This window comes from Myxocyprinus asiaticus, chromosome 24, assembly GCF_019703515.2.
Source record: "Myxocyprinus asiaticus isolate MX2 ecotype Aquarium Trade chromosome 24, UBuf_Myxa_2, whole genome shotgun sequence".
In the NCBI taxonomy this organism is placed as follows: Eukaryota; Metazoa; Chordata; class Actinopteri; order Cypriniformes; family Catostomidae; genus Myxocyprinus; species Myxocyprinus asiaticus.
Genome location: NC_059367.1, coordinates 12,858,096 through 12,871,567, shown reverse-complemented (window position 1 = coordinate 12,871,567; position 13,472 = coordinate 12,858,096). Strand labels below are relative to the sequence as shown.

The 13,472-nt window shown below is 37.2% G+C and overlaps 1 protein-coding gene across 2 annotated transcripts in view; it reads left to right on the top strand.

The window, feature by feature from the left end:
* LOC127415252 (FAS-associated factor 1-like) overlaps positions 1-13,472 on the top strand; it is a 131,519-nt gene that overhangs the window by 43,442 nt on the left and 74,605 nt on the right. The window contains exon 7 of one of the 2 annotated variants that reach the window (XM_051653927.1): positions 7,364-7,469. In XM_051653927.1, coding sequence (XP_051509887.1) covers positions 7,364-7,469 — 106 coding nt within the window. Of the gene's footprint in view, positions 1-7,360; positions 7,470-13,472 lie in introns of both variants that reach the window. The other variant, XM_051653926.1, reaches the window with a different exon arrangement.

Sequence of the window (13,472 nt, the reverse complement as noted above, 5' to 3'; positions counted from 1 at the left end):
TACCCTCCAAAACAAGTTAACACTTTATTTTTCCATTTTTTTCTCTTGTTATTTGGCACCTTGTCAAATGCCTGCATTTCATTTGGTCCAATTGCATCTGTGAAAGTCAGATTTTTTTTTTCTCTTTCTTTCTTTTTGGAGATTGCAACAAAAATCTACATTACTGTGACATGCCACGTGAACATATAGGGTAGATTAGGGGTTCATCTCATTTGATTATTTTCTGTTTTTTATTTGGAATTTGATGGATGGAATAAAGAAAAGATAAGACTGCACCGCATTTTAATATTAACTGTTTTGATATTCTATATTCTATAGTTGCAATGCTGCTTGGAAACTATAAACAACCCACTCCGTGTCTACACTGGATGTGAGCGGCACATTGTGACATAAAAACAAAATTGCAACGAAGCTATCTGCACTTATCTGCTATCTTGTTTTGCCTTTGTAGGGCAGTATTGTGTACCACATTCATAGAGGTCTGTCCTGATTACAGATATTAAAGTAATTCTGACAGCTTCTCCATTTTCCCAATCGGGCAGGTGATGTGCCACTGAGACCCTTGTCACCTCTCTCTCTAAATTGCACAATATCTAATATTCAGCACCTACTAGAGCTTGTCATCGGTGGCGGGCTCTAATTATCTCCCGGAAACTATTTTCGAGGAGTCAAAGTAGGGGAGAGAAAGAGAGGGAGAGAGTTAGTTAGGTGTGACCCCATTGTTGCCTGTGATTGTCCTCTCCTGGTGCAGTGAGAAGAGGGCTTCCAGGAGGGTGAGCAGACAAGCTGTTAGCTGCCTTTATAAATAACTGTCATAGAGAGAGAGTGAAGTGTTCCTCCACAGACCTTGCTCCTGTTGTACTGGTGTTCTCACAGGGGCAGTTTTGCTTACAGCTGATGCTGTTGTCTCATCTGCTTTTTGTAAAGGCATCTTTAAATACATTTTAAATCTGGAGAGAATACTATTGGTGTATCAGTGTTTCTGGGTGATTTAGTACGCTAAAAGAAGAAAAATTGGTAACACTGTACAAAAATGGGCTGTTTGTTAACATTAGTAAACGTGTTAGGTATCATGAACGAACAATGAACAATATTTTTTAACATCACTTGTTAATTTTGGTTAATGTTAAATAATGAATATGCTATTGTTTAGTTTTAGTTAATTTTAGTTCATAATATATTAACTAATGTTCAAGGGATAGTTCACCCAAAAATGAAAATATTCTCATAATTTACTCACCCTCATGCCATCCCAAGTGTGTATGACTTTCTTTCTTCTGCTTCACACAAAGATTTTTAGAAGAATATCTCAGCTCTGTAGGTCCATACAATGCAAGTGAATGGTGGCCAGAACTTTGAAGGTCCAAAAAGCATATAAAGACAGCATAAAAGTAATCCATATGACTCCAGTGGTTAAATCCATAAGTGATATAATAGGTGTGGGTGAGGAACAGATCAATATTTAAGTTCTTTTTTACAATAAATCTCCACTTTCACTTCCACATGCTGCTTTTGTTTTTGGCGATTTGCATTCTTCGTGCATATCACCACCTTCTGGGCAGGGAGGAGAATGTATATTAAAAAAGGACTTAAATATTGATCAGTTTCTCACCCACACCTATCATATCACTTCTGAAGTTATGGATTTACCGGAGTCTTATGGATTAATTTTATGTGCTTTTTGGAGCTTAAAAATGTTGGTCACCATTCACTTGCATTGTGAGGACCTACAGAGCTGAGATACTTTTCTAAAAATGTTTGTTTGTGTTCATCAGAAGAAAGTAAGTCATACACATCTGGGATGGCATGAGAGTGAGTAAATGATGAGAATTTTCATTTTTGGGTGAAATATCCCTTTAACTAATGTTATTACTTTTTCATTAGTATATGTTGAAATCAGCACTCAACAAGATGAATAAAAGCAGGAAAAGTATTGTTCATTGTTAGTACACATTAGCTAATGTAGTTACTCTTATCAAATATAACCTTATTGAAAATAAAAACAATTATGTGTGAAATGATGAATGCTATTTATAAAACAAATTGCTCTGGTTCTAAAATCTGATTGAATGTGCCACATTCTAAGCAGTTGTAAAATAGACAAAATACATACATTTGTGACCACACATCTATTGAATTTTATATTAATGCAGCAAGTCTATACAGTGGTGTCCAAAAGTCTTAGATCACTTGTGTAAATAGTTCTATATTGCATTTTTCTAATACAGTACCCCCCCCCCCATTATAATCACATTATCAGCATTTTATTCTAAAACTCATTTAATGAGTAACCTAGAAATAGTGCAGAATCTTAAATTATATTTCTTGTTTATTTTTTAAATGTATTTTTAGGTTCAAATTAGGATTTGAATCCCAGATTTTCAATGTGGTCTCAGACTTTTGGACCTGTATTTAAGATGGACTCTCTCCACTTCTATTTTAGTTTAAATTAAAGTGTGGAGTCTCCTTGTGGCCTGGACGCAGGCAGTGAACAATGGGACAATACTCAACAAATAAAAGCCACTGTAGGCAATTACTGCAAAGCATACCTCAGCACAACATATCCAAACATATTAATCAAAACCATCCTCATACTGTGCTGCTGCCTGCCTCAATTTCTTCCCTCTGTTTTGAATGCAAATACGGTACGGGCTTTGGAGCTTTCAAGACAGACTCTCCGTCCAAGTTAGTTACAGAAATCCAGTGATGAGCCAAGCTCTTATCTCTCTCTCCCTCTCTCTCTCATGGAGGTATCCAAACTCCTAATCTCCAGCATAAATAATTGAACTTTATGAATAATTTAAAACGAATCATCTATTTCTGTTGCTTCCAGGAGATGTGTGTGTTTAAGGTTATTTTAATTTGAACTTCTGCTATTTCAAATACAAATGAGCAAATGAGTCAGTGCGCATTTGGTATTTATCTCATTTTCAGCATCTGGTCTCCTGTGAGACTTGGGGGCCTGAGGAATCTGCTGGTTTTGGCAGAAAGGAAAAACAGTTTAAATTTACTGCAATTAGTACTTAAATTTGTAAAATCAAAATAGGCAAAGCAAAGAGAAGAAGAAAAAAATAAAAACATTTTGAATAAGCAGCATATGAGGAAAATATATTGAGGAGGTAAAAGGAGAAGTTATGTTTGTTTTATATACTGTGGTGATTGTTTAAGAAATCATAATTTCGGGGGCCTGGGTAGCTCAGTGAGTATTGACGCTGACTACCACCCCTGGAGTCACGAGTTCGAATCCACGGTGTGCTGAGTGACTCCAGCCAGGTCTCCTAAGCAACCAAATTGGCCCGGTTGCTAGGGAGGGTAGAGTCACATGGGGTAACCTCCTTGTGGTCGCGATTAGTGGTTCTCGCTCTCAATGGGGTGCGTGGTAAAATGTGCGTGGATCACGGAGAGTAGCATGAGTCTCCGCGTGCTGTGAGTCTCCGCGTTGCCATGCACAGCGAGCCACGTGATAAGATGTGTGGATTGGCGGTCACAGAAGCGGAGGCAACTGAGACTTGTCCTCCACCACCCGGATTGAGGTGAGTAACCACGCCACCATGAGGACCTACTAAGTAGTGGGAATTGGGCATTCCAAATTGGGAGAAAAGGGGATAAAAAAATAAATAAAAAAAAGAAATCATAATTTCCATTAAGGGGCAGTGTTTGCCCCCTAGAGTTGATTTTTTTACGTTGATATTTTTCTTTATGACGCCATATTGATTTCTAACCAAATAATATGTCATCCTTTTATGTCAAATACTTCAATTTAATTTATTGAAATGTACACTCTAGAGTAACTAGAAGGACTAAATATAATAATAAAAAAAGTCTAAATATTGTTATCTATCAAATTAACAGTTATCTACAAAATCAACATTAGCTCATATTTTATTCCAGAATGTGTATACTTAGGCCTAAAATAAATTATTAAAAAATATATCAGATGTCACAAATAAAATAATTACAGGGGCATTTTTTAGCCACCACATTTTCAATTTTAGGGGCATTTATTGTCACATTCTGTGGCATTTTTGCTATAAACCCAATTCACACACACAGATTTGGAATTTGAACGAGATTAAATACAGAAATTGGTACCATGTGTTTGAGTGTTCATGCCTGCGTTTGCTAGGAATGAGTCGGAGGGACGTTAATAAAGTCTCATTCTTTGCAAGGTTCTAAGTCTGCAGACTTCTCTCTGAATGAAACCAATCTGTTCATTATTAACACAGTGGTTTATTTTCTGTCTATAACAGCCAGTGACGTTCTATTTCTGGGGTCTCCGGTGGTGTGGAGAAGCATTTAGGGTGAGTTTAGGGGGGTCAGCTCCAGGTGCTGTTAGGACCACAGAGGGCTGAACCTGGTTAAGCTTCTACAGATGAACCTTATGCTCTAGACTAGGCCTAATCTTCAGAGAGAAAAGTTCAACTCTGAAGAAAACAAGTTGAACTCTCTGAGAAAATAACTTTTCAGTTCACTTTTAACTTGGCTCACATCTTAATTGGGACATAGATTGATTTTAGATTATATTTTTGCTGTATTTTATATTGATATATTTAGTGTATTTAGTTATTTGTTTTATTAATATGTGAGGTATCGTATTTCCAAAAATGATTGCTGAGAAAGGACATGATCTGGTTTGGAAATGCAAACACTGATCTTTTGACCTGTTTATTTATAATTGTATTATTTCTTCTTTGCAAATAACTGAATAATTTGACCCTTTTAGTTAAAACTGGGTATCACCACTGATAGCTTGATTACATTTGAATTCCGAGATCTCGATTCTATTCCAATTCTCATGATCAATTCCGGTAGCAATATTTTGGTTACAAGTAGAATTGAGATTTACAGTTAAAATTTTGCTTGACTGAAAATCTCTGCTGTGAACAGTACTGACTGAACTACATTTTTATTTAGCAAATGTAATAATCATTGTTTAGCAAAAATATTTAAACATTCGGTAAAAAAGGTTAAGATGTTGGTATTTTAAGAATCTATAACAGAGCATTCAAAAGAGGATTGTAATTAATAATTAAATCAATATTTTTGCCCACCCTTACCTGTAGTCATTCACATTATTCAATCTAAAGGAATTGTATCAGAATGTAAAATGTCTCTAAACGTTAGCTTTTGGTGACAGTCTTAACACCCCAATTAACCCCCACCCCCGTTCATAAACTGTATTCATGAATCTGTTGTAGCTTTGTTTTTCCACTCTCAACAGCATCACATATGCATCCTCTCCTAGGCCACCGTTTCAATCTTCATCGCTAGCTACAACAAACATTACATTTACATATTGATTTCACAGTTTTAGTCAATGTAAATAAGCTGCCATTACAGTAAATTTGGTCCTCTGTTAACATAAGCTTGTCCAAAGCTCCTCAGATTAAGGCGGCGGTTGCATAATTAATGTGTGCGTTACATATTAATTCCCAGACTCTCTTCTTCCTGGCTGTTTTCGTTCGAACCCTGATTAGCCGGCAGTTTCGTCTCTAAGCTGTTGATTCATATTCACGCACACAGACGGAGCGTTTGCTTAAAGCGCTACTTAACCCCCATCATTTGTCATCAGACGAGGTCTTCTCTCCTCTAAACCCATCAGCATGGCTCCCATGAATCTCAAACCCTGCTCTTGGGTCAGTGCTCCAAGGCTGATGGTGGAGTGTTTGAGCACCACAAGCCCTCTTGTCACTTTGTGTGACGTTTACACCTCTTAGCCCCAATCGATAAGATTGACTCCAGATGGCCATGGTGGTGGAGATGTATCATAGAATTAGGAAAGAGCTGCAGCAGCCCAGATGATTTCTCTGATTGGTCAATGGCCAGTAACGATGACGATTACTTTACTGTGATGTCATCGGTTGGAAAGAGCATATAATACTTATGTGACCTGCTCCATCATTTTATCCCCAAAAACATTTAGAGTTTTATGCACTGAAATAAAAAGGAAATTGTTGAAATCATTATATCAGTAAATGATTGTCTTGATAACAGTAGAAAGTAGGTGTAGAAACATAATGATATAGTATAAGGGTAACACTTTACAATAAGGTTCCATTTGTTAACATTAATAAACAATATTAGTACATGAAATAACAATGGGCAATTCTTTAACAGCATTTATTAATCTTGGTCAATGTTAATTTCAATGTAATAAATTTTTTAAATCAAAAGTTATGTTAACATTAGTTAATGCACTATGAACCAACAATAAACAATTGTATTTTTAGTAACTAACATTAACAAATAATAAATAAATGCTGTAAAAAAATATTTGTTCATTTAGTTCATGATACCTAATGTAAATGAATTGGACCTTATTGTAAAGTGTTACCACTTTACAAGAATGTTAGCTAAGACATTCCTTCTTACTATAGTACATAAAACTCAAAATGCGTTTCTGGGTCAGAGTGACTCAAAATGATGGACCAGGTCACATATCTTTTTTTTATCATATTTTTAACTATACACTGTGTATTGTTAGACCACTGCTAAAGCGAACATAAATGAGTGCATGGTCATATGGTACATGTTACTTGTTTAGTGCTGACAGCGATTGAACAGATGGGACTCATCACATTTATGATCACAGAATAAGACTTTTTATTTAACTATATTTTAGAGATTGCAGGGGCTGATGTCCATTTATATCTCTAGGACAAATCTTTGGAATTATTAGAAATAAAAAGAATACCAGTAAGATGAAAGAAATGTCTCAATTTGAATTCAGCCCAATGGAGAATTCGGCTTTCCAGGCCAGTAAATGTCCCCTAGAGAAAGACCCTGTTGTTTCTGATAGGGCACAGTTAACAACCAACAGCATTTGCCGCTCACTGGACCCTTTTCACAGCCTGTAATGATACATTTCTGCCCTATTTATCAGCATAAATCTAGTAAACTTTGTATATTTTAAATTTTTGTGTTATATAGTGTCAATGTAGAACATTATTCTTTGTTACATTAAGGGCGTGACAGTAAATTTGTCATCTTTCTCTCTTCTGATTGCCGTAATTTCTTTCTATTTTGTTCCTCTTTTGGAAAGTCGTGGAAACATAATAGTGAGTTTTTTCTTTTGTTGTTGGAGCTGTAGACAACGTTTACCCCACTGTTGTTTATCTCCGTGTTCCAAACCCGGAAATGTGAAAAGGGTCCATGTACAGTGGCCCTGGATCTACCCTGCATTCCCAATGGATGTTGAAGGTGAATGAAAGTAGGGTTGGGGCCGAGCAGTGGGGTAGCACAGGCTTGTTTAAGCCCGGAGGCCCTGGGGAAACGGAGACAAGCCCCAGCTCGTCCACCGCTGAACTCTAATGCTCTTCTCTCTTTCTGTTTTCCCCTTTCTGTCCTTCCCGCCATTTAGCAGTGGCCAGCAAGGGTCGTCAAATCAGAACTACCTGCTTGTCATTAGCCACCGTGAAGCACAGAGAGATTACAGCCTCAACTTCCCCGCCAGCAAAACTATCCAGGAGGTGAGACAACCACACATATGTCTATCACCTTGCCCCTCTGTCTGTCTGTCTGTCTACACCTGTTGTCTGTCTCTCCACTGAGTCTGTCGTTCTGCCCATGTTCTCTAAAAACGTCTCTCCCTCTTTTAGGCGAGGTGTCAATTTAATTATTACATGCTAAAATAATAGTCCTCATTGGTACTATCTCTACCACAATGATTATGGTCTACATTGAGGCAAAACTAATTATCTCTCAGCTCTTGATATCCAGAACGTCCATGAAACTGTTGACTCCATGAATATCTCTGAATACTGTATATATCAGATTGAAGAATTTGTCTTCAGGTTATGAGCATGGCAGGGTGTAGTGGGGGCTAACTATTGCCTCTTTCTGGAAACCCTTTTTTTTTTTTTTTTTTTTTTTTTTGCGAGTCAGATATATCTAATCAAATGGATCTTTACTGTCTTGGATGCTGATTGGTCAGTACTAAATTTTTTTGCCATGCTAAAACACATTGTGCAATGACAGCTATGATGCAAAACACTTGTTCGCTTAGATGCTGTGTATATCACTGTGCAACACCCATAGAGGTCAATTATTAAAAGGATAGTTCACCCAAAAATAAAAATGCTGCCATAATTTACTCACCCGCATGCCATTACAAATCTGTATGACTTTTTTTCTAAAGCAGAAATCGAAAGGAGGTGTTTTAATGAATATCTTTGTGTGTATTTTTAATACAGTGGCAGTTGATAGTGCCACTTTAAAAGTTAGATAATGCAGATAATGCATAATAGATAATGCGTTTTAAAAGTTTACAAAGGAGCTTTGTAAAAAAGTATTCCATATTTGTGGATCATATTCCAAGTTTTCTAAAGGCATACAATAATGTAAGTATTTTTTCAGTGAAAATACTGAAACATGATGCACAAGTCTACTACTGGAATACTTGTGTGATACTTTTGGGTCCTTTTTAAAGGAATATTCCAGGTTCAATACAAGTTAAGCTCAATCGACATCATTTGTGCATAATTTTGATTACCACAAAAAATTATTTTGACTTGTCCATCCTTTTCTTTAAGAAAAGCAAAAATCGAAGTTGCAGTGAAGTACGTACAATGGAAGTCAACAGGGCCAATTTTTAAAGGTAGAAATGTGAAGCTGCTAATTTTATAAAAGCATTTAAATGAATTCTTCTGTTAAAAGTTATTACTTGAGCTGTAAAGTTGTTTAAATCGTCATTGTTACAGTCATTTTAGGGGTTTAGGATTTGTTGATATTACAACGTCATGGCAACGAAATTGTAAAATTGGCGATAACTTTACACAGAAAAGGTTGGTAAGCAATTTTATGTTAACACGAATATTGTTTGTCTTGTGGCTATACTTTTGAACCAGTCAGTATTTTAATGTTTATGGATTGGCCCCAGTCACTTCCATTGTAAGTGCCTGACTGTATCCCAGATATTTGCTTTTTTTTTTAAAGAAAAGTAGGAACAAGTCCAAATTAATTTTTGTGGTAATCAATATTATACCACAAATGCTGTCAATTGAGCTTAACTTGTATTGAACCCAGAATTTTCCTTGAAGCTTTAAAATACGGCTGTGTCAATACCATCAGATATCAATATATCGCGATACTTTTTCTCATGATATTGTATTAATACTTTAGATCCATGTATCGATATTTAAGTTCAAATATTTGTGTAGTCATATCATGTAAACACACAACAAACTTGGTGCACTGTTATGTAGAAACCATTTCATAAAAGCAATACGGTGATGTGGTATTGTGAATATAATCACAGCAAAAGTACATTGTGCCTTCAAATTCTTTAGCCGTGATTAAATTAACAATATAGCATGAATTCTCATACCTTATTGCTTAATTAATGCACTGCAGAAAGAGCCCTGTCTTTTGTTCATCTTTCTACTCATCTCAGTGTCTGCTAGAATCAGAGCTCAGTATACCAAGCAGCACAAACCCCCCTGTGGCTCATCAGCTCCTTTCTCTCTCCCATCAGACCTGTGTGATGCCGTTCTTTTCATCCCTCTCCTTTTTAATACACTGTTGTATTTGAGGTTGGTTTGTGTGGGACACAAAACCCAAATGCTCCATTCTGTGCATACACGACCCCTCCCCGACTCCATTGCATTCTCCTCAGCCTGCCCCAGTAACCTACGCACAGCTTTCTGGAAATGGCTCCATTAATTATTCACAGCAGGTAGCTCGCTTCACGTCAAGTGTAACAAGCTCCCCGTGGACTGACAGGGCCACTTGAACCCCTCCCTCAGTGCTGGGGGAGTCATGTTGGGATTGTGCAGTGCCAGTTTGAAGAAACAGACATCTGTGATTGTTCTTTTTTGTGTTTTTAAAACTTGAGTCATCTTGAGTAACTTAAGATATGACGCATCTACCTCAGGATAGAATCTGGTGAGCTTGAAGTGACAAAAGTTGATCAAATTGATTATTGATTGTGTCGCACTTTGTGAAATAGGAAAAACAAAAATATTTTTTTACTCTGCCGTCATGGATAAATGTTTTTTTCGTTTATTTCTATAGCGATTTTCATAATAGATATTGTTTCAAAATGAAAAGGAATTTTACGAGAATTTTTTTTTTCAGAACTTTTGTTCCTATGAGTTCAATTCATACAGTGGGGTTAAAAAGTCTGGGTCCACATTGAAAATTTATTTTTAAGCTAGAAATAAAGTGAAAAGGTAAAATGAAAGAAATATTTAATTTTTTAATATTAAAGTAAAAGAAATTTACATTTGTATTATTGACCATATTAACTTATCTACAAAAAGGTAAGATTTCTTTACCTTCATTGAAGCACACAAGATGCTCTTTGGGACATTCTCAAGTTATGCTCGATAACATGGATCATCAGGTTGAACTTGAATCAGAAGCCATCAGAAGCCTCCTAAGAAACGCTTTTCCCCATCTGCTTTGTCCACGCAATCCCAGAATCCCCTTCTCTTCAAACTGCCGCCTTTATGGCTTTGGTCACCATTACAGTAATCAGACTACTTGACAGGTTTGTAATGGTGCTAATTGAAGAGATTAAAGTGAGATGGGTGAGCGCGCTCTTTCCCTCAGCAGATGGATTTGATGAGCACCTACTGTGAACCTTAAGTGTTTCTGCCGGGATTACAACAACTGAAGAGCAGAGCCCGCGGGGAAGAGAAAAGAGGCGCAGGAAGTGAAGCTGTTGGCTTGGTAGGGGAGCGAGTGGCTGGACAAAGCTGAATCAAACAGTCCGCGGCGGCCCCGACTGTCCTGATCCTCAGGCTTTCTGTTTCTTTATCCTAACAAGGAGGGGAATGAGGGGGAGAGAGAACATTTGTTGTCCTAAGAGATACAAATTGCATGTGATACAAAACCGAATTACTGTTTTTGTTAGAGAATGCCTTGTAATGGCTATTGGTTGCATTTTACTTTAAGTAGCTGGGAGAGTTAATTTAGTTAGCTGGAGAGTTAATTAGTTGCTTTGGCTTTGGAGAACAGAATTTTTCTCATTTTGGATGGGAACATTTATTATTATTAAAAGGATAGTTCACCCAAAAATGAAAATTCTGTCATCATTCACTCACCCCAATGTTGCTCCAAACCCATATGACTCTCAAAACGACTGTCAATATGAATTGAGCGCTGACACATTTCACAACGCAACGACGTGTGAAATCGAGCTTGCGTAGCAAGGTGCATCTGCTTTCACTTACTTGCGTAGAGTATGTTTGGGCCTTTATAGTGCTGTGCAAAAAAAAAAATGCAGTGAAAGTGATTGGTTACTGAGACATACTGCCTCGTTTTGTGTTCCACTGAAAAAAATGTCATAAGGGTTTGGAGCTTCATGTGGGTGAGTAAATGATGACAGAATTTTTATTTTTGGTAGAGCTATCCCTTGAACAAAATTAAAGTGTATATATACTCCCTTACCACAAACGGCAAAGAAAAGCTCAGTGGGGATCCACCACTTTTCTTCACAAACATCTCGTTTATAAAGTTACTAACAGGTGAGAGAAGTTGTTTTGTTTTACAGTTGTGGCCTTCAGACCGAAGCCCTGTGTGAAAATGCAACAAAACAGCAACAGAGAGCTCTCACAATCTCCCCTCTCTTCTTTTTCCCATTCACCCCCTCGCAGCCACATATGGAGAGGACTCTTCTCCATCTTTTCTTTTTCTACCCATCTTTTGTCTTTGCTGAAGACCAGCCATTGCTTTTCTGCTTGTGCATATCAATAGAAGCAGCAAAAGAAGGAGAGAGAGAGTCCCTCAGTGCTGTCCCCTTGTTTGTCTTTGCCAAAGGCTCTCGCTTTGCCTGGAGGCTCCCAGGGAACGTACCCTTCCACTATTTGGCCCGGGCCCTGCTCTCCTCCTCTGATTGGCATTCCCAAACCCGAGTGCGGGGCTGCGGTTAAGCCTCAGAGCAAATGTTTGTCAGGAAAGTGGCGGGGAGAATAGGGCCGTCCGATAGGGCTCTGCCGTCCGTGACCAGACGACTTGTCCCAGGGATTTTTCTGGCCCCACAGTGTTTCTCGCCGCAGCTGGAGAGATGAACGAAGAGGAAGAAAAGAAAGATGGAGAGTAAAAGAGTGTGAATAAAAGGCATCTGGTGCTGAAGAGCTTGTGACTGTTTAACGGCAACCTTTTCTTCTCTTTGATATCTCTCCAGCCAAGGATTACCAGTACTTGGCATTTAGAAAGATTGGATCATTAATATGTGTGTATGGGTGTGTGTGTGTGTGTGTCTGATTGGGAGAGTGTTTATTGCCATTGCCAATGTCAAAGTGATTTCATTTGTAAGATTTTTGTAAGATTGTCATTTTTTTAGACCTATCAAGCATTTTTTTTTTTCTTAAACTAATAATTTTAACCATTATCCACTGAAGCAAAAAAGATAACTATTATCGATTTGCTGTGTTATTTATAGATTTCATCTCAAATGTTGTGGAGCAGTTACCTTTTTCTTTTTCTTTTTTTTTTTTTTTTTTTTTTTTATATCAGAAGCAACAAGCAGTTTGTTCATATGTTTTTGATTTTTATTTTCATCAACAGCAATAAGCAGTTTTTTAGTTCCGTGTTTGTTTGTTTGCTTGCATCAGAAGCAAGAAGCTGTTTATATTAATCTTTACTTTGAACTTTGCAGTTTAATTTCTGTCAGTAAGGGGGCAGCAGTAGACAGCAACCTTTTAATAATCTGTCTGTCTGTATTAGCATACATTTCTGTGCATGTGAAATACTATTCTTTATATATCTCTGCATATATTGCACAGTTCATCTGCTAAGCAGAAAGTTATTTTGACAAGGTGGAAAAATCGTTCTGTGGTTGGAGTATTTCTCTTATTTTATCCTGTGTGATTGCTCAGTCGTTAAATATGAACTATAGGCTTATAGAATTATAGGCTCTGTTACATGCAGTGCATAAGAATATAATCCTGACAGCTGAAATGTCTTTATCCAAGAGATCTTCCTGCATTTTCTGATATAATGTCAACGTTTTCTGTTTTGATTTTATTTATTTTTTTATCACAATGGAAGTCTCTTCCTTGATGCTGAAGACTTTATTGTGACATTTAAAATGAAATGTCAGTGGAACCGAATTTAATAGGACCAAGTCTTTTCCTTCGTTGTTTAATCAAACCTCATTGTTCTTTATGGGCAGCGGTTTGGGCAAGACAGAACAAATGTCAGCCTTTCCAAACATCTGAAAAACTCTCTTTACATTCTCTCTGAAATCAGTGGTAAATAAACTTGTTATTCGGTGGATTTGTTTGTTTATCCTTTCTGTGTATATTTTTTTTTTTCTCATTTAGTCGGGTAATGTTGGCTTTAATTTGTAGACCCCTGACTGCTAAGAGGAGGAATTCGTAGCTCATGAATAGGTAATGCCACTTGTGTTTGTGAGTATATTGCAGCAGTATGGGGCTTTCTACTCTTAAGCCAATTCTAATTTGCAGGAGTTGCAGAAAGAGCTCTTTGCCCCTCACCCAACCAGTTACCTCCGCTAGATAATATAC